The 18,582-nt window shown below is 41.4% G+C and overlaps 1 protein-coding gene and 1 long non-coding RNA gene across 4 annotated transcripts; one reads left to right on the top strand and one right to left on the bottom strand.

The window, feature by feature from the left end:
- The first annotated feature begins 1,578 nt into the window (after window positions 1-1,578).
- On the top strand, window positions 1,579-14,861 carry LOC309392921 (adiponectin receptor protein 1-like). 3 transcript variants are annotated; one of them, XM_081954516.1, is made up of 8 exons: window positions 1,579-1,639; window positions 2,496-2,688; window positions 3,335-3,487; window positions 7,196-7,367; window positions 8,830-9,016; window positions 10,428-10,615; window positions 11,318-11,511; window positions 12,263-14,861. In XM_081954516.1, the coding sequence occupies exons 2-8, from the start codon at window positions 2,569-2,571 to the stop codon at window positions 12,389-12,391; spliced, it is 1,143 nt and encodes a 380-aa protein (XP_081810642.1). In that variant the 5' UTR covers window positions 1,579-1,639; window positions 2,496-2,568; the 3' UTR covers window positions 12,392-14,861. The 3 variants fall into 3 exon arrangements, with proteins under 3 accessions (XP_081810642.1, XP_081810641.1, XP_081810643.1); XM_081954515.1 differs by lacking the exon at window positions 1,579-1,639 and adding an exon at window positions 1,647-1,715; XM_081954517.1 differs by lacking the exon at window positions 1,579-1,639 and adding an exon at window positions 1,950-2,135.
- LOC309392940 lies at window positions 7,190-18,572 on the bottom strand. Its single transcript, XR_014175513.1, has 2 exons — window positions 18,434-18,572; window positions 7,190-7,404 (listed from the first exon to the last, which is right to left on the bottom strand). It is a non-coding gene; the product is annotated as an uncharacterized lncRNA (long non-coding RNA).
- Between the last annotated feature and the right edge of the window lie 10 nt (window positions 18,573-18,582).

Genomic DNA, 18,582 nt, shown 5'->3' with positions numbered 1-18,582 from the left:
GAAGTTGATGAAACTGTTGACCACATACTCAGCTGCTGTAAAAAAATCGTGCAGACTGATTATAAATTGCGGCACAATTCAGTAGCACAAATGATCCACTGGAATTTGTGCAAAAATTATAATATTAAAACAACAACAAACTGGTGGGAACATAAGCCTGAAAAAGTCACCGAAAATCAGATGGTCAAGATCCTATGGGATTTTCGTATACAAACGGACAAAATACTGGCGCATAACATACCAGACATCACACTGGTTGAGAAAAATAAGATTACAATCGTAGACATCGCAATACCAGGTGATAGCAGGGTCGACGAGAAGGAACATGAAAAAATCGCAAAATACCAGGACCTAAAAATTGAAATTCAACGATTATGGCACAAACCAGCAGTGGTAATTCCAGTGGTAATTGGCACACTGGGTGCTATTCAAAAAGCACTGGAATTACATTTAAAACAGTTAAAACTTGACAAAATCAGTCAAATGCAAAAAGCTGCACTGCTTGGATCTGCACGTATATTACGAAAATACGTTACGACGTCCTAGGCCCCTGGGTGGGGCCCGACTAGTAATCAATGCCAAATCCGGCGAAACAACTGGCCACTGTGATAAAATCGTATAATAATAATAATAATAATAATAATAATAATAATAATAATAATAATAATAATAATAATAATAATAATAATAATAATAATAATAATAATAATAATAATAATAATAATACTTTCTCAGCAGCTTTACAATGCATAGATTTCAACTCCCGGCTTTGCACAGCCACGTGCTGGCTGGGGATTTCTGGGAGTTGATGTCCAGGCATCTTAAAAGTTTCTAGGGCTTGAGAAGAATTACAACTCTAGTGGAAATTGAATGGGTCTTACAAAGCAGGGGGCTCCAACCTTGGCAACTTTAAGTCTGGCGGACATCAACTCCCAGCCAGCTTTGCTGAGAGTTGGTCCACCATAAAGTTGCCAAGGTGGGAGACCCCTGTTCCAAAGGATCCCATCGGGCTGCCTTAATTGCCAGTCCTGGAGTGTGATCAGTGGAGAACAATGACTTCGGTTGATTCCTACAGATGCCTTCCAACGAGATTAAAGGAGATTCATAAAGACGACTTGGGAATTGTGTTTAACTTTCCCAGATACAAGCATAAGCAACCTGCGCAGGAGCGTTTCAACCTGCCTCATTCAATTGTGCACCTGCATCGAGATACACGCGTAAGCACACGGAGATATCGACACGCATCGCTTTCCTCGTAAAAAACGGGGGTTATCCACGCACAGAAATCTTCCACGCGATTTCTGCAGGCAGACCCCCACACCCGTGCCCGAGATTAAACGTCCTGATCTTTCGCAAACCTATTAACTTCTGCACGGGAGGCAAAAGACGGTCCTCCCCTTTTGCACCCCAGTAGCTGCAAAACGATTTGTGCTCCCCCTTTTCTTGTCGAACGCTAGAAAAACAAAGGGCGTGTAGCTCTTTAAGGGTCACCATGGCAACAATGAAAGGAAGGCTTCCAGTATCAGCCGGAAGTTATCTGCACCTGATTTTTTTTCTCCCCCACCCCCACGCATTGCCCAATCCAAGCAAGCGAGGATGCTCGGCTTCTGGCAGGAAGTGATCCCAATTTGATGGGCAGGTGCCAAAGCTTATCGGAGCGGGAGGCGGGGTTTTACGGGACAGCTGGGTCCCGATGCTGCTGCTAGGGCTCTTGGGTGAGGGTATAATGAAGGGGCTGGGAGAATAGAATGGAAAGAAAGGTGATGGAGCAATGGAGAGGGGAAGGGGGGGGCAGAAATATTTGGTGGGTGGGGCCTCAAGGGGACGGGGACAAGGAAGAAGGATGGCCAGGGATGCTATGGGACAGAAGGAAATATCCAAATAGTTGTTTTTGTGAGGGTTGATGAGTAGATAGATATGAACCATGCTTGGATAGCAAGGAAGGGAGACCAAGGAATGGTTATAGAGAAGTTTGTATTCCTTGGATTTCACTTACAAATCTTCAAGAGATTGTCTATTGCCCCCTTTTGGGAAGTCAACTATGGGGTGGCACTGCTTATCTGTAGCATATTAGGAATCTAGGGGAAGATGGAAAAAAAAAACTCTCCCCAACCAACCCCTTGCTGGGAGCAAGGGTAGGTGTCAAGCAATTATCATAAATTGTTAGGGTGGAGAGTACCAATATTTATAGTTCAAATCAATACAACTAGGGGGCAAGTTATCAAATTTTAAAGGGAGAAGGAATGATAGGATGGTAGGGGTTAGAAGAATTTTAAAAAGAGACTGGGGAAACAGCTGAACTGAAGAGAGGTAGAGATTTCGGGGGGGGGGGGAGACGTAGGTGGTCAAGCATGGCTCTTGTGGATAAGCATGCAGGGTGGTTTGGGAAGTAGGAGCTGAAGAGGGAGAAATGGCAGATCACCAGGTGAGAAGGAGAACAGAAGGATTCAGAGATTCACCCCTCTGCATCCCTTACCCCCTCTGCTTTCTCACAGAGACAGTGGGGACGATGGGGCTGGTGGCTTGCAGAGGGGACTGAGCCTCTGCCTGTGAAGAGGCTTCAACTGTATGCCCCCCTCCTCCCCCATCATGGAGCCCTTGAAGGAGCGGGCTGGGTGGTGCGCAGGGTACCTGGGGGAGGAGGCTGTGGCTGAAATGAGACCTTTGCTACAAGAGAACGCTGGCCAGGTGAGTATCAGGAGAACCACTCATTGGGTCTCTCTTCTTATTCCTCTCTTTTGCATCTTTCCTTTGTGTGCAGTCATCATGGTCCAAAGCCAATTACATTTATCTAAGAATGTGAAAATGGTCTTGCTGGGCTGAAGTTTCAAGAAAAGTACAGTAGTAACTCAAAGCTGAAAGTATGGCCAGAGCAACACTTGCTACTAATTTTTCTGTCTGGCTTATGGAATCACGTCAGCATCAGTTCCATTGTTCTGTCTTCTGCTTCCAACAGTAGAATTACAAACACCATGTCCAGCAGATCAGATGAAAAGCTAGCATGTCTACAGAGGTGGACTGCAAGCTCATAAATAGAGGTGATTCTCAGTGCTCTGAATCTAGTGGCTGCTGCAGGCCAAATCTAAACCAACTGTTCTTGGTTGTGATTCTTTGAAGGAGGAAGCTCTTTATCTTATTTTGAGCCTTATTCTTTATCCCTTGCATTAAGAGGGAAAGGACCTTGAACCTCTCTGTTAATCTATCAGCAGAGTACTGCACTATATAGCATAAAAGGGAAATGTTATTCCTGGTTTTCCTTCACTCCTCCTATCTCTTCTCAGATTCTCTCTTTCTATAGAATCCCATTGGCCAGTGTATGCATCTTCTTTTTCAGGATGGTATTGAAATGAAGGTTGAGCCCACAGGTTGGGGATCAGATGATCCAGAGTTAGAGGAGGAAGACACTGGTCCAGATCCTGTGCGGGTCTTGATGTTGCCACTTCAGGCCCAGCATGCCATGGAGAAGATGGAAGAATTTGTTTTGAAGGCAAGTTACACCAATTAAATTAAGCCTTCTTGGGTGCCAAGCTCTTTGTAACTTCATTCTTCTACAACTGTTGTCCAACAGTCAACCCTTGAATGAGCCTTATTGATTCTGAGGCAAGCCAATATGTCACAGCAGTACTCCAGGAAGCATCATTATGACTTCAGCTGCTGACCAACATCCTTCTTCTTCTCAGTTTTACCAAGCTGGGAAAAATAGCCCCTTTTGCCAAGTGATTGGGAGTGGGAGAGCCATAAGATTTTCATCCTTTACCCCGGGGAAGAGAGTCTCCTCCCTGCCATGACAACCCATTCTGAGCCAGCTTCTGGACGGGTTCATAGAGGGGCAAGGCCATCTGGCCACATTCCCCAGAACCAGGAAGACCAAGAGGAGCAAAATTGAAAATGGTGTGGGCTCACTCTTCTGACATGCAACTCAGTTACCCAGCTGAGTTCCCTTCAGGTCCACATCTGAGGGAGGCCATGGGAAGGAGACATAAGGCAGCACAAAGAGCAAAAAACCACATTTCCAAAGATCTGGATGTGAACTTCTGCCAGATGAAGGCAAGTGAGAACAGTCTTCTCCTGAATCAGTATTGTCCTCTGTTTTTGTAAGCTATGTCCAGCCTACTTTTGAAATTGACTAAACTCTAGCATGTAAAATATCATATCTGAGACTCCCAGAAAGTTGTTCCAAAGACATATGTACGTATGTATGTATTTAGGTAGGTAGGTAGGTATGTATCTATGTATGGTATATATGGTATGTATGGACTGTATGTGTGTATTACTATCTAAGAGCCTCTTTCTCAAATAAGATCATTACATCTAGGGTCTAGAGTTCCTCACTGCATCATTTGATATTGTGGATGAGCAATGACTAACTTTTAAGAAGGCCAGAAAATGAATTTGTGATAGAAGGCTGACCAGAATTTCAGAGGAAGGGAGATAATTTATTCACTGAAAAAAATGAAAGGAAGTTTTGTTTTTGTTTTATTTTGTTTACATTAAAAAGGTCATGTAGGTGATGGCTCTTACTCCTGCCCATTTCTTTGCTTTTTCTGGGAATTCATTTCTTCCTTATTTCATTTTCGGTATTTCTGTTAAAAGAAAATACTAGAGGAAAGTGAAAGGAAAAGGGAGGTGGGAAGAAGAGACTCTCCCCCATACCCATTTATTCCTTTCTTCTACCTGCTTTATTTCTCAAAGGGAAGACTTGCAATTGATAGACAGTTTCCCATTACCTCTATTGAATGTGGTACAATAGAATTAGAATTTGAGATACTGTCATAATCTTATATCCATTTACCCGAATATAAGCTTCATTAAATTCCTTTTGACATCTAAGTAAAAATGCATCAAATAACACAATGTGTCTCAAATGTTGGATATAAAGAATAGATTAAAATCTCCACTTAATCATGACATTCCCAGAACCTCTGTAAGGCCAGAGTTGGCAATGTGTTCCTTCAGATACCAACAGTACTATTAGATCGCCAAAATTGAATACTAGTTGTTGCTGTTGTTTAACCAGCTGCAATTTCTCAAGAAAATTACATCTCAAAATAATTCCATGTTCTGGCATGAAATACTACTATTAATAACAACAACAACAATAATGTATCAATAGTAATAGGAGCCCTTGGAGCAATACCCAAAGGGATGCCTAGATACATGGAAATTTTGAACTTATTAAGACTTGAATGTCATGATTTGTAAAAAAACCAACCTTACTCGGAACCGTCTATATACTCAGACCCTACCTTAACAGCTCTTTGGTTAGGACTTGAACTGTTAAGTTTTTACCAGCCCCAGACTATGAATCAAAATGAAGATTAACAACAATAACAATAATAATGCACTGATACATTATGAATCCTAGATTCTCGGAAATAACTTGTGTATGAAAACTAAAAAACTGACAGCTGTGATTTCACACATTGTTGTGTATGTAATAATATAATTCCTATTATTTCCATGCCCCTACATGATGCAGTGGTGCCCATGGCCTGGAAAGATGGCTTGTTCCTGAAATAAGGCTTTTTGGTCAGTACACCAGCCCAACTCAGATGGTTATTTGATTTTATTGCCATTTTTTTTGCAAACAACTTTTTCTACCTCTGTATCCCTCTCTGTAATGATCTGTGAGACTGTTTTTGAGAAACAGGAGGAGGATCCACAGATGAGGCAACAGTTAAATAAGAGGCAGCTGAGTCCTCGGAAGGAATTGGAGCTTCTTGTCTGGACTACCTCTAAGTTGCCCGGATTGCGGCTGCTCCTCCTGCTTGCTGTCTCTCCAGAACATTCTTACTTTGCCTTTTCAAAAAGTTCATGTAATCAGACTTGCCACATTTTTATGACAGAAGCTGGTTGAACAGTAAGAAATTACAATAGGTTTCCCCCCCACACACACACACACAATTGCGGGATGCTTGTTTTCAACCAGACATTCCATCAAGGTGGAAAGTAAACGCTTTTGGAGCAGGGCTAGTTCTGCTCACTTGCTTGTCTTCTGCAGCTAACAAATGAACAAGCAAAGCAGAAGGGATCATCATGAACCCAGTGCATTGTTAAAGAAGAGCCTGAAAGTGATTGATGACTCCTGCTGTGGTTTAATCCTGATCTTTTTTAAAAAAAATAATAAAAAATAATTACACCTTGTCTTTCTTCAAGGAGTTCCAGATAATAGAGGTAGCATTCTTTGTTATCCTGCCCATTTTATCCTCATGGCAAGTCTGTAAGGTGGACTAGATTTGTTTATAACAAGAGATTCCAAGTGGAGATTATTGGAAACTTCCCGATGCAAAAAATAATAATCAGTTTCTTTAAAATTAATTATCAGCTGGAAGATACCCCACTGCCCATTTCCAAAATATAGGATCAAGGCCTGTTTTCACGATGAGGTCTACACTTTAGCTCTGGGTGGCCTATGGTGGCTGTGCATCAGAAAAAAAGAGACAGGGCCAGACAGTGTATTTAAACTAGAACAGATTTGTTTTAGATTACATTAAATTCAATGCATCATTTGAATAGAATTCATTCTTTGGGGATTCTATTATTCGCCTCCACTTTGGCATGAAAAATAGCAATTTGCTTGGAACGTTTGGAGGACCCCATCTAAATCTTGGGAGGAGGAGTTGGGCTGTGTAACTTCACCCTAACTTCAAAGCACTTTGGAATCTTGAATTATTATTATTATTATTATTATTATTATTATTATTATTATTATTATTATTATTATTATTATTATTGTCTTTTAATGACCCCGCAATCCCTTGCATCGGGATGGAGTTGGGCAACTGAATGGAGCTGAGTGTTTACTGGCTGGATGCCCTTCCTGTCGCCAATGCAGAGTTCACAGCAGAAATTTTCTCATTGGGCCCAGAGAGAGAAATATCTGCTGCTGTCTAGGATCGAACTCACAGCCCCCTCATTGTGAGGCAAGAGCTCCACCTCCACCCCTAGGCTTACAGGGAATGAAGGCAAAAAAAAAAACCTACTTTGAAACTCAGTGATGTGAACACTAGAAAAAATCTTTCTGAAAACACTAGAAATTCTTCTCCCCCAGGTTGCTTTCCCCCTCCCCTCCCAAGAAGCATACCATATCCTCAAGTATACAAACGCACTCATTGTTTTGATGTTCTCAGCTGGCAGAAGGAAGGGTAGGCAAGCTCTTTCTATGACTTTTCTCGCCTCTCTTCTGCTGTTGCAGGTTTGGGAGGGCCGTTGGCGTGTTATGCCCTATGATGTGCTACCTGACTGGCTGAAAGACAACGATTTTCTCCTGCATGGACATCGGCCACCCATGCCTTCCTTCCGCGCCTGTTTCCGCAGCATCTTCCGCCTCCACACAGAAACTGGCAACATCTGGACTCATCTGCTTGGTCAGTCACGGGGCAGAAGACTGTATAGCTTTATAGTCTGAGGGGGAACAAAGAGGGTGGGAAATAAATTGCACTCCTCTGAATGAAACTCTTTGGTTTCCACAATATAAGTGGAATACACTGTTATACAAGCTGTATACTCACTACTTTATATTGTAACCAAGTGTCATTTCTTTAGTGTTATCACATGAAAAGATATACTTAAATATTTACAAAATGTGAGGGAGTGTACTCACTTCTGTTTTACTGGTGACACGATAAATGTAAGACTAACTCACTGGCTGCTTCTTGAATTTTAAGGCAGCAGGCTAGACCAGCTTGGGTCAAGGTTTTGGCCTTCCCCTCTCCTGGCTAGCTGAAAAACGCTTGCTCTGTCTCTAATAATGTTATTGAAGTTTTTAATAAACATAGTAAAAACTAATAAAAACTAAACTAAAAGAGAAAAAAAGTTCAGAAGGTTAAAAAAAGAAAAGAAAAACAATTAAAACAATAATAAATTAGTGGCTTCCAAGCTTCATTATACCAAGCATAAGCAAATATAATAACTTTTAATCCTCTTAAAGTTACAAAAAAATCTGCACCTCTTCTTCTCCATAGCCTTTTATCTATGCACAATCCAGACATTATCTTTTCGAATCGAGTTTCTAGAAATATCAAACAAACAGCTTATCCGTGATCAAATAATCCAACTTTACATTATTTTCATTAGATACAATCTTGATCTTTAAATGATTTCTGTGCAAAATCACAGGATTCAATCTTTCATCACTCTTTGGCATTTAACAGTCTGCAAAGCTTTCACCAAAATACTTTGTAAATGCCAGACGCCACTGCTGTAGTTTTCAAATTTATTTTAGATTTTTAAGTTTCTCACTTAAAGTTTGTTAAATCCAAAGAAGAAAGCAAAACCCATCAGGTGTCAAATTAAGCTTGCCATTTTGAATGTTAAAATGTAATTAAAGTAATTAAATTGAACATTTCCTTTGTGAACTTAGGAAAGGCTTCACTGCTGCTCAGAACAAAGATGTTATCTTGCTTGGCTCCTGGCATTCAAACCAGCTGGAGGCTGCTTTTCTTGTTTCTCATGAGGAGTTGCTGTACAGAGCATTCATAGGCAGTGTCCAATTTTCCCTTCTCTGGAGATACTCCATCAATCTGCTCACTGGTCTTTTGTCTTCATAGCGATTGTGTCCACTCGTTTGCAGAGACATTTTCAGTCCACCATGACTCACACCAGAAGCCACTTGTACTTCTTCAGTCTCCCATTTCACACCTTGATTCTCTCAACTTGAGAAAGGCCTATGAAGTTCCTGAAATGGAGTCTCTTCAGGGGTAGATTCAGAAAGGATTCCTAGTTGGTCCCTGCCAAACCAGACGTATGTTTCCCGTTTCCAAACATGGCCCAGTATTTGAATACATGCAGAAATATTTATATATTGGTAACTTTCTTCCTTCTCTTCAGGATTCCTCTTCTTTCTGGTTTTGGGCATTGGATACATGTTCAGTCCCAACATGAAATATGTGGCCCCCATCCAGGAGCGTGTGGTCTTTGGCATGTTTTTCCTCGGAGCCATTCTCTGTCTCTGTTTCTCCTGGCTATTTCACACAGTCTATTGCCACTCTGAGAAAGTTTCTCGCACCTTCTCCAAGTAAGTTGATTTCCCGTCCTCTCTCCATCCTCCCGCAAACTACTGAGGCACGTGACCAGCAGGCAAGAATTAAGAATCAAGATGTATTCTCTCATAATGAAATGTGAGGACATGCTTAGAGTATCCGAGGTAAATTTCTTCTTTGGCTGATAACTGGATAGCCTTTTCTTATTGTAAAAGAAAATCCCCATCAAGCCAAAGTAGATGACCAATCAGGTATTGGAATCTGTCCGGAGTTTGCCCATCTCCCCACCCCCATCCTGTTTCTTCTGTTCTGTGCTACACAAACAGCGATGGAGGTGCATCAAGACTCTGGTATGCCACTGCCTGGGCTCGCCTGTAGCACCCTGCAGCATCTGGGAACAACCCAGGGTCCTGATAGGACCTCACAGCTGATGCGTCACCATTTGAAACTTAATAAAAATGCTGTGCTGCAATTGGAGTTGCATCTTGGAGTCATCTGATTCATTTTTCTAACAATGCCTCCGAAGTGGTGTTCTTTAGAGCACTATAAATCAATGTTTCTCAACCTCCGCAAGGTCAAGATGGGTGGACTTCCACTTCCAAAATTCACCTACATTCCTTAACTCTGCTGTGGTTGAGAAACACTGCTATAAATGGTTTCCCAAGGACAGTAAGTCACAAAGTATATTTATGGTAAATATACCATACACAAGTGTTACAAAAGAAGTATTTGGGGTAGGTGTTACCCAAAAGATATTTGAGGGATTTCAGAAGGGGCTCTCGCTGTGCTCTTGCTATCACAGGAAAGCCAATAGACAGCCCTTTTCCTCAAGACTTCTTGAGCCAATAATGGGCGAGCTACATTTATTCTAGAGCATCTTTTCACCTCCCAAGCACTTCCTGATTCTGTTGAGATGGCAATTCCCAGGCAGCCAAGTCAAAGGTTGTGCTGGATGTGAATTTGAAGGCTGACCTAGTGGATCACAAGAAGTATAGGCCTGAGAAAGAGCTCTGGCTATATCTTGTCTCTGGTTATTTTTACAGAAGCCTGTAAAATTTGTGGGCAGGGATTATAGTAGGATGCCTGTGGAGAATTTTAGGAGGTGACAGTATCAATTACTAGTTCATAAGCGTCTTTCATTGTTCTCCTTACAGTCAAGCCATCATAATGTGTCAAAAAATGTGGTTCTTGTAGAAACGGGCATGTAGGTACAATCCTTGCTATCTATGTCTGCATATGTGCTTCCCATAACTTGGATCATCTTGGCAGTATAATGAAAGCTAGAGGTTCTTCACAATACCTTGCCCACACTGTGGCTATAGAGAGCTATACTTTAGTAACATAGTTTAAAGGTTCCTGTAATTTAAACTTTATACACCAAACCCTGCCCTATGCGTGATGTCCACTGATCACCCAACCTTGCTTTCTGTGGTACCTTCTGTACAGATTGGATTACTCTGGAATTGCCCTGCTCACCATGGGCAGTTTTGTTCCCTGGTTGTATTACTCGTTCTACTGCTCACCACAACCCCAGCTCATCTACCTCATCATCGTCTGTGTGCTGGGTATAACTGCCATCATGGTGTCCCAGTGGGATCACTTTGCCACGCCACAATATCGGGCAGTGCGGGCAGGTAACTATTCATGATTTGACTGCATCCTCACATTGCTACATGATGTGGAGAAACCTATTAAAGATGGGGAATACTGTTAGTTGCTTTCCAGTCTTTTGGCTGTGTTTTCCTTTCCCTAGTCTTTCCACTCCTCTCTTCCCACAACCGTTTATATTTTTGTCCACACAGTTCTGACTAGTTTTGGGAGTCCTCTGTTTATATGCTTCTGGAAATCTCAGGGGTGCCAAGATTCCAAGACCTTTCTTGTATTTTTCAATTGTGCCAATTTTGGTACACAAAAAACACTCATAACCTGACCATTGCAAACCGAAGTAATTATATAATATAGAGGAACTTGCCTAGCACAATGCAGCCTTCCTAAACCTAACATTGTCCAAACGTGAGGAAAGTCCAACAGGAAAAAGGAATTGCAATCCCAACACATCTGGAGGGAACCAGGTTGGGAACAGCTGGCATACTGTGTTAATATAAAAGATGCAGGAAGACCACAGTAAACTAGCATAATATGATAGCCAGTGCCAACAACATCAGTTCAATATGAAAATATGTGTGTGCTTTTGTTGTCTAACTTTGCATCAGCTGCTCCTTCATTAGCAACATTAAACACTCCAGTTTGGGGGTTAAGATTTTATTAGTTGGATTGATGTTAAAGCCACGGAACCATCCATCCAAGTTACATTCTCTCTTTCTTTTTTGGGGTAGGTGTATTTCTGGGCCTAGGGCTGAGTGGACTAGTGCCCACGCTCCATTTCATGATCACTGAAGGTTTTATCAAGGCCACGACAGTGGGACAGATTGGTTGGCTCTTCCTCATGGCAGTCCTCTACATCTTGGGAGTGGGCTTGTACGCTGCCCGCATTCCTGAACGTTTCTTCCCGGGCAAGTGTGATATCTGGGTATGTCTTTGGCAAGAAAATACGGAAGAGGGGTGGAAGTATTTAAGCTGAGAGTCTTCATATGAGTTCCACGTGATCCTTTCTCTTGGTAAAAGCCATAGCTTCATTCCGTGATAAATCTGACATTTCATTTTGTCACATCCAAAATATCAGGAGGCAGGTTAAGATAAGTACTTTGCCTTGGCAAACTGGGGGGGGGGGGGGCATACCAAATCAGACAAGGTAGACCACCTTTATTCAAACAAGAGAAATGGTGGCATGGCAACATTCCCAGAATAGGCAGAGTGACATTTTTGCCTCCTCCCATTGTTGTTGTTTTTTAAGGAGAGAGAATATAAGGAAGCTTAAGGATAGGCTACCCAGAGAATGTGACAGCGTGCAATTCATAAAAGCAAGATTAAAAAAAAACAACAAGTCAAATATATATATATATATATATAAAATTATGCACATTATTAATGTACTTAATGTGTGCTTGCATGCAAGCAGTATAAAATTAATAAAAAACAGACAGTAAGTGCTGCGAAACGCTTAGATGACAGATTTACATGATCAGAAGAAAAACCAGGGACGAGTACACTTAATTCATGGCTCGGCTGGGGATAGTATGTCACAAATCCTGCAGAAGCCCCAGCTGCTTTGTTTTTTGTTCAATTTGTGAATGTCAAGAACCAAAAGAAATCTCCTAATGTGGTGATGGTCAATATGAGGCACGTTGGGTTCCAATGCCTTTCTTCTCCTTTCTTTCTAGTTCCATTCTCACCAGATCTTCCACGTCTTGGTGGTTGCAGCTGCCTGTGTCCATCTTCACGGGGTCTCCCAGCTGCAAGCGTTCCGCTCATCGCTGGGTGGCAGCTGCAGGGAGAATACTGTGCTCTGATACCTTTTGAGGCTCCAGGGATACCTGCTGAATGAGGGCAGCCCTCCCATCACCCTGAGCACTTCTGGATATGGACCATAAGGGACAGGGCCTCTCTTAAAGAGCACTGCACCAAGTCTCCGTTTGAAAAACAACCTTTTGTGTCCCAGGTCTTCTTTGCGGTTGGGGGATGGCTCTCCTTTCCTCCTTTAGGGCAACCCACACATTAGCCTATGTACGATATGTGTGAGCATGTGGATTACACGTGTGTGTGAATTGCCAGCAACAAGTGTAAGGCTAAAGAGATGGGCGATAATAGGGTAGGCATTTAATCCCTTCAGACAGCTTATAATGTAGGTTCATGTGGGGATTTATATAGAGCACGATGGATGCGTACAGTATCTCCCATAAGCTAAGGAGATGTCTTTTTTTTTAAAAAAAATGAAGTATTCTCAGGTCTGTCCAAGCCGTGCATATTTGTTCAGTTCTATTTGTGAACTGGTGCTCTTTTAAGAGGCGGCTTATTTTCAGATGGGTGCCAAGAAAGCATGTTGTCTACTGAAATACGCAACAGACTATTTTTGTTCCATCAAAAGTAAAAAGTGAGGGAGGAAACCCCCAAGGTAGGGTGATTGAGTTGGCTTTGTTGCTGGATTGCTTGCTTCTCTATGGAAATGTAGATTATAAGTCTAAGAGCTAAGCCTACTGTCCAGACCAACTTCGGCATAGATGACTGGCACACATCTATTCTACCACCCCACACCACTCCCGGGCTAGTTATGTGCCAGCAATCCCTCTACTCCACCCTCCGAGATTTGTAGATGTCTAAATGTGTCGGCCTTCCTGGGTTTTTAGGGTACAGAAAGGGAAACTTTCCCAATCACGACTGCATAGAGAGAGAGAGAGAGATCAGGGCTTGGGCTGGAAAAGCCTCCATTTTTTAAACCATCAATTTACTAGTTTGGAAATTACAGTAGCTGTTGCTCAGTTCTCTGTTCTTTAATCCCTGACAAATAGCTTCAAGAGTAGGACATTTCTTAATAATCGATTGTGTGTATGTCTGTGCATGTAGTGAGGGATCAGGTTACTTCTTCTCCCCAAGAATCTTGATCACAGCAAATGAAAATCATCTGAACTGAACTCTCATTGATCCTCCGTCTTTTGAAGGACTGTCAGTCTATTTGGTGTTTTGCTACAGAACCCTCACCCTTTCTCTGTTGAAGATGCAGTGTGAAGGGAAAAGCCAGTCCAGGGTAACACAAGAGTCTTCTTTCTTTACACATCCCTCCCTGCTACTAGAAGACCAAGGGGCTCCAACTTTCATCCTGGATGGCACAGTGATGCAACTTATTTGGATGCTGTCGGTAAAACGGCAATACCAGTCTTATAGGAAAGAGCCTAGAATCTGGCTCTGAACACTGAAAGTTCCCTGCAATCAAATCCATAACCACTGGACTCCACCATCAGCCAAGCCAATTCCCAAAACGCTCTAGAACATTCTTCCCTAACCTGATTGCCTTTGGATTCTCAGTCTGCATAACCAATGTACCTGGAATTGACACCAGCTGCTTAAAGTCTGAGTAAATGCCCATCCTCTCTCTCCTCCTGCAGCAAATACAGTTCTTTTGAAGTGTTTAATAACTGTAAAGTATTAAGATGCTGAGGTAGGATGGGGAGGCCAGTTTCTTATTAATTTATTGTTAACATCTATTGATCAATCTACTGTAAGTGGCATTTAGTACACTGGAGATAGTTCTAGTTCTTTCATGATACAGTAGAATTTAAAGGGAAAAGAAATGGAGGAACAAAAAAGAGGTCAGTTATAAAGACAATCATCTGGATTCTTTTGTGAATCATCTGCTTTGACTGATATGAAAACGTGAGAGGAAAAAAAGACCATTATCTAAAATATGTCAACTTTGTTCTGAGTACAAAGCTGCAATATTCAATCCAGAAACTGGCAGCTTTGAAGAAGAGGGGCAACTAGGCATAGATATTTTTGCCTCTAGGCCAGGCCCTTTTGTGTGTGGGGGTGGGGGGGTGGGGGGTAGAAGCACTTTTTATCATGGTACAATATTGAGAAGGTGTGTCACTTCTCTAGAAACGATGGGACATGTTGGAAAGTGAGCGTGGAGACCATGCTTCCAAAGGGAGAGGTAAGGGAGCAAGGTGATCACATAACAAAAGGATGCATGGCTTTTGACCTACCAACCCAAACCCAGCATATTGGCAGGGTGTGGCAGTTTCCAAAAAGTTTGATCACATCCCAACCCATACCTTTGTACAATCCCAAGCAGGCAAGCAGAATGACTTAGTACCTTCAGTGGATTGCTAAGCAATGCTAGTCAACTGGGTTTATATTGGAGACTGGGATAACAAGTAAAACAAGCTAGATTTAACAGGATATACTATTGATATGTTCCCCTGAGATGAAACAGCCAAGAGAGAGAGTCTTTTAAAATACTTTTTTCCCACATCCCCCCCCCTTTTTTTTTAGAAACGCTTGATTTTCTGGATCGCTTGCTAGAGTACAAATTTCACAGAAAAACAATAATTTCCCTCAAATTCCTAGGTTCTAACCTGGAAAGATGAAGCAACAGCTCCAACTTCCTAGTCCCATTATAATCCCAAAGGGGTTCTGCTACTTGGTGGGTCATAACAGAGGCCAATCAAGTATAAATTAAAATTAAACACACTGAAGAAAATTAATTTACTACAAACCTCTATACAGGGTTTATGACTCCGCCTCGCATTCCCAACTGTTTGATTCAAAGCAGGGCACTTGCACAGCCATTGATACTAATTGCTCTGTACATAGTAAACCGTGAGTCCCTTTGTGATATGCTCTTAAGCCCATTGATTCCTCACCCCATACTGTAAAGTGTCTCCACTCTGCACTGTTCCACGGTTCTCTTTTCTCCTGATCTTTGTGGGAAGTGCTAAAGAGCATCTTTGTTTTTAAGAGTTTGGTTATTTTTCTACTGGCCATTGTGATAAAAAAAAATTCTTAAAGAGATCAGACACTTTAGGGAAAAGAATAGAAAAATGTAAAAATGTTCAAAGTGTAATATTAATAATTATAAAAATAAAGAAGAATGTTTCCCTAACTCAATGACTGAAGTTTGATTCTTTGAACTGGAATTAAAATTGATGGCCCCCTTTATTAGACTAGCACATTTCTGATACTGGATTCTGAACTAAATAATGAAAAACTATTTTCATACATTGGCTGTTTTCATACAACATACTTCACCAAATTTAGTAAGACATCATGTAGCTGCACCTATACAATATGCAATCTTATTTTTAATCTTGGAGAAGGGCTTGTTTTCAAAATTTCCCTTAGCCTAATTAGTTGATTTCTGGTTTGAGGTACTGTAAAAACCGAGGATATGACTCAATTCAATATACAGTGGTACATTGGCACTCATTATTGATTGGTTTCAGGTGCAATGAGTACCAAAAATGATGAGTGCGAAATATTCCCCCCCCCCCACAAGGAATATTGTAGGGAGCCACAAGGGAGCTAACACCAACAAGTTCTAGCTTGTGTGTCAAGTACCAAACGATGAGTACAAATTTTCATGTCAAAATGTGTTGGGAACCAAATTTGATAAGTTTCAAAGCAGTTGAGTACCAAGGTACCACTATATAAGTTAAGTGTATCCTAGATACATAGTTAAGGGGAGCTTTTAGGAAGTATGTGTTTGGCCATATGCTGGAAAGAAAGTACAAATATAAACTAGGTAATATTTTTGTTAAATTCAGTAATTTAATTTATCAATGCAACAAGACCCCAAGATGAAATCTTGAGCAGGTTATTTGGATAACCTGATCGTGCAAAGTTGAGTGTTTTAAAGTTCAAAGCCAGCACTACATTCAAGCCACAGACAGGTAGCCAGTGTAATCAGAGCAGAATTATTATTGTCTTCCCTCCTTTTTCCATAATGCTCTAAGTAGCTAAACTAAGAACTGTATTAATAATATCAGGCTAACAGCTACATTAGAATGAAATCAATGACACAGCAAGTGAGCTTTCACATTCTTGCACATTATTTCTGATTAAGGTAAAAGTTTCCCCTGTCCAGTCATGTCCAACTCTTGGGGGTAGTGCTCATCACCCTTTCTTAGCCGAGGTAGCCAGCATTGTCCAAAGACATTTCCATCATCATGTGGCCAGCATGACTATAAGCTGAGGTGCACAGAACACTGTTAGCTTCCCACCAAGTTATTTTTGATATTTAACTCAATTCTAGAAGAAAGTAATCTGTTATTTGGCATTATTTTCTTTTCTAAAGAAATACATTTCTATATCTTTTATATAAACATGTAAGTCCTACCACCAGACTGGCAGAAAGAGTTGGATGTACCTGGCCTCAATCTGGAAATCAGGGTAATAAAATCTACCTGAATCAAATAGTGCAGTTTTTCCTGGCTCTGTCATTTACACACCGTAGTTGGATTGTAAAGTTCAACGTTTCCCGAAAATTAAATTCTCTGACCATAAAGAACAGAAACTGAACAATCCTTATTAACATATGAACAAAAGAATAGTCATTCCTTTAGATTCAGAAGGCACATTAGAATAATACAATAATACAATAGTAGAGTTGGAAGGGACCTTGGAGGTCTTCTAGTCCAACCCCCTACCTAGGCAGGAAACACTATACCGTTTCAGACAAATAGCTATCCAACATCTTCTTAAAGACTTCCAGTGTTGGGGCATTCACAACTTCTGGAGGCAAGCTGTTCCACTAATTAATTGTTCTAACTGTCAGGAAATTTCTCCTCAGTTCTAAGTTGCTTCTCTCCTTGATTAGTTTCCACCCATTGCTTCTTGTTCTGCCCTCAGGTGCCTTGGAGAATAGTTTGACTCCCTCTTCTTTGTGGCAGCCCCTGAGATATTGGAACAATGCTATCATGTCTCCCCTAGTCCTTCTTTTCATTAAACTAGACATACCCAGTTCCTGCAACCGTTCTTCATATGTTTTAGTCTCCAGTCCCCTAATCATCTTTGTTGCTCTTCTCTGCACTCTTTCTAGAGTCTCCACATCTTTTCTATATCGTGGCGACCAAAACTGAATGCAGAATATTGGAAAGCATGTCATAGTCACTTACAAAATCTTTGTCCCTTTTTTCGGGGCAGTGTGGGGTAGTGGGCATCCATCACTTTTATTTTCTAGCAAATCAAATGCCACGCTTGTAAATACAAAGGTGGTTTGCTGGTTTACTTATCACCTTTCCATTTAAATTAAGTATTCAAAAATTAAACCGGTTAAGGCAGGGAGCCTAATGGGCATGAGAGCAAGGGCCATGTCACAGAATGTATGTATGTATGTATGTATGTATGTATGTATGTATGTATGTGACTCAGTGGCTAAGATGCTGAGCTTGTCAGTCAGAAAGGTCAGCAGTTTGGCAGTTCAAATCCCTAGTGCCACGTAATGGAGCGAGCTCCCGTTACTTGCCCCAGCTTCTGCCAACCTAGCAGTTCGAAAGCACGTAAAAAATGAAAGTAGAAAAATAGGGACCACTTTGCGCCTTCAGTGTTTAGTCATGCCAGCCACATGACCACAGAGACATCTTCGGACAGCGCTGGCTCTTCGGCTTTGAAACAGAGATGAGTACTACCCCCTAGAGTCTGGAATGACTAGCACATATGTGTGAGGGGAACCTTTACCTATGCATGTATGTATGTTTCAGACTTCTTAACTGCCCATCTCCCTCACAGTATTGTTGCTGTCAGCTAAATTTAATTAGATTTCTCCCCCCCCCCCCCCTGCCTTAGCTTATGATTTTAGTTTCCTTTGTCTTCTTTCTTGTCCAACTTTGGATAAAGTGGCATTTTCTGAAAGAGAACAGTATGATGGGTACCTATGTCTGCATTATTAAACCAAATTCCAGAGATCTTCCAGTGAATGCAGATCCACATCATTTTCACTCCAGATGTATTGCAATAGTTAGTCGCTTTCCAAGTTCTCTACTAGAAGCTTTTCTTTTTAAAAAAACAACCTCCTCTCATAATTCTCTCCGTGCAAGATGTTTTTTTAACGCGTTTCTCACCTCCAGACACCAACACGAGAAACCTTGGACGGTAAAAGAGGCGAAGCATCACTAAGTCGGATCTCAGAACTCTCCGGAGCTTCCCGATGGAATTCGAAGGATGAAGGCCAATCAAGGAATCAAAACGTCTGGCCGAACCAATGAGATTT

The sequence above is a fragment of the Natrix helvetica genome (genome assembly GCF_964273705.1).
Source record: "Natrix helvetica genome assembly, chromosome: 1".
NCBI lineage: Eukaryota > Metazoa > Chordata > Lepidosauria > Squamata > Natricidae > Natrix > Natrix helvetica.
Note: the sequence above shows the minus strand (reverse complement) of the source record. Positions and strands in the feature narration are given on the sequence as shown.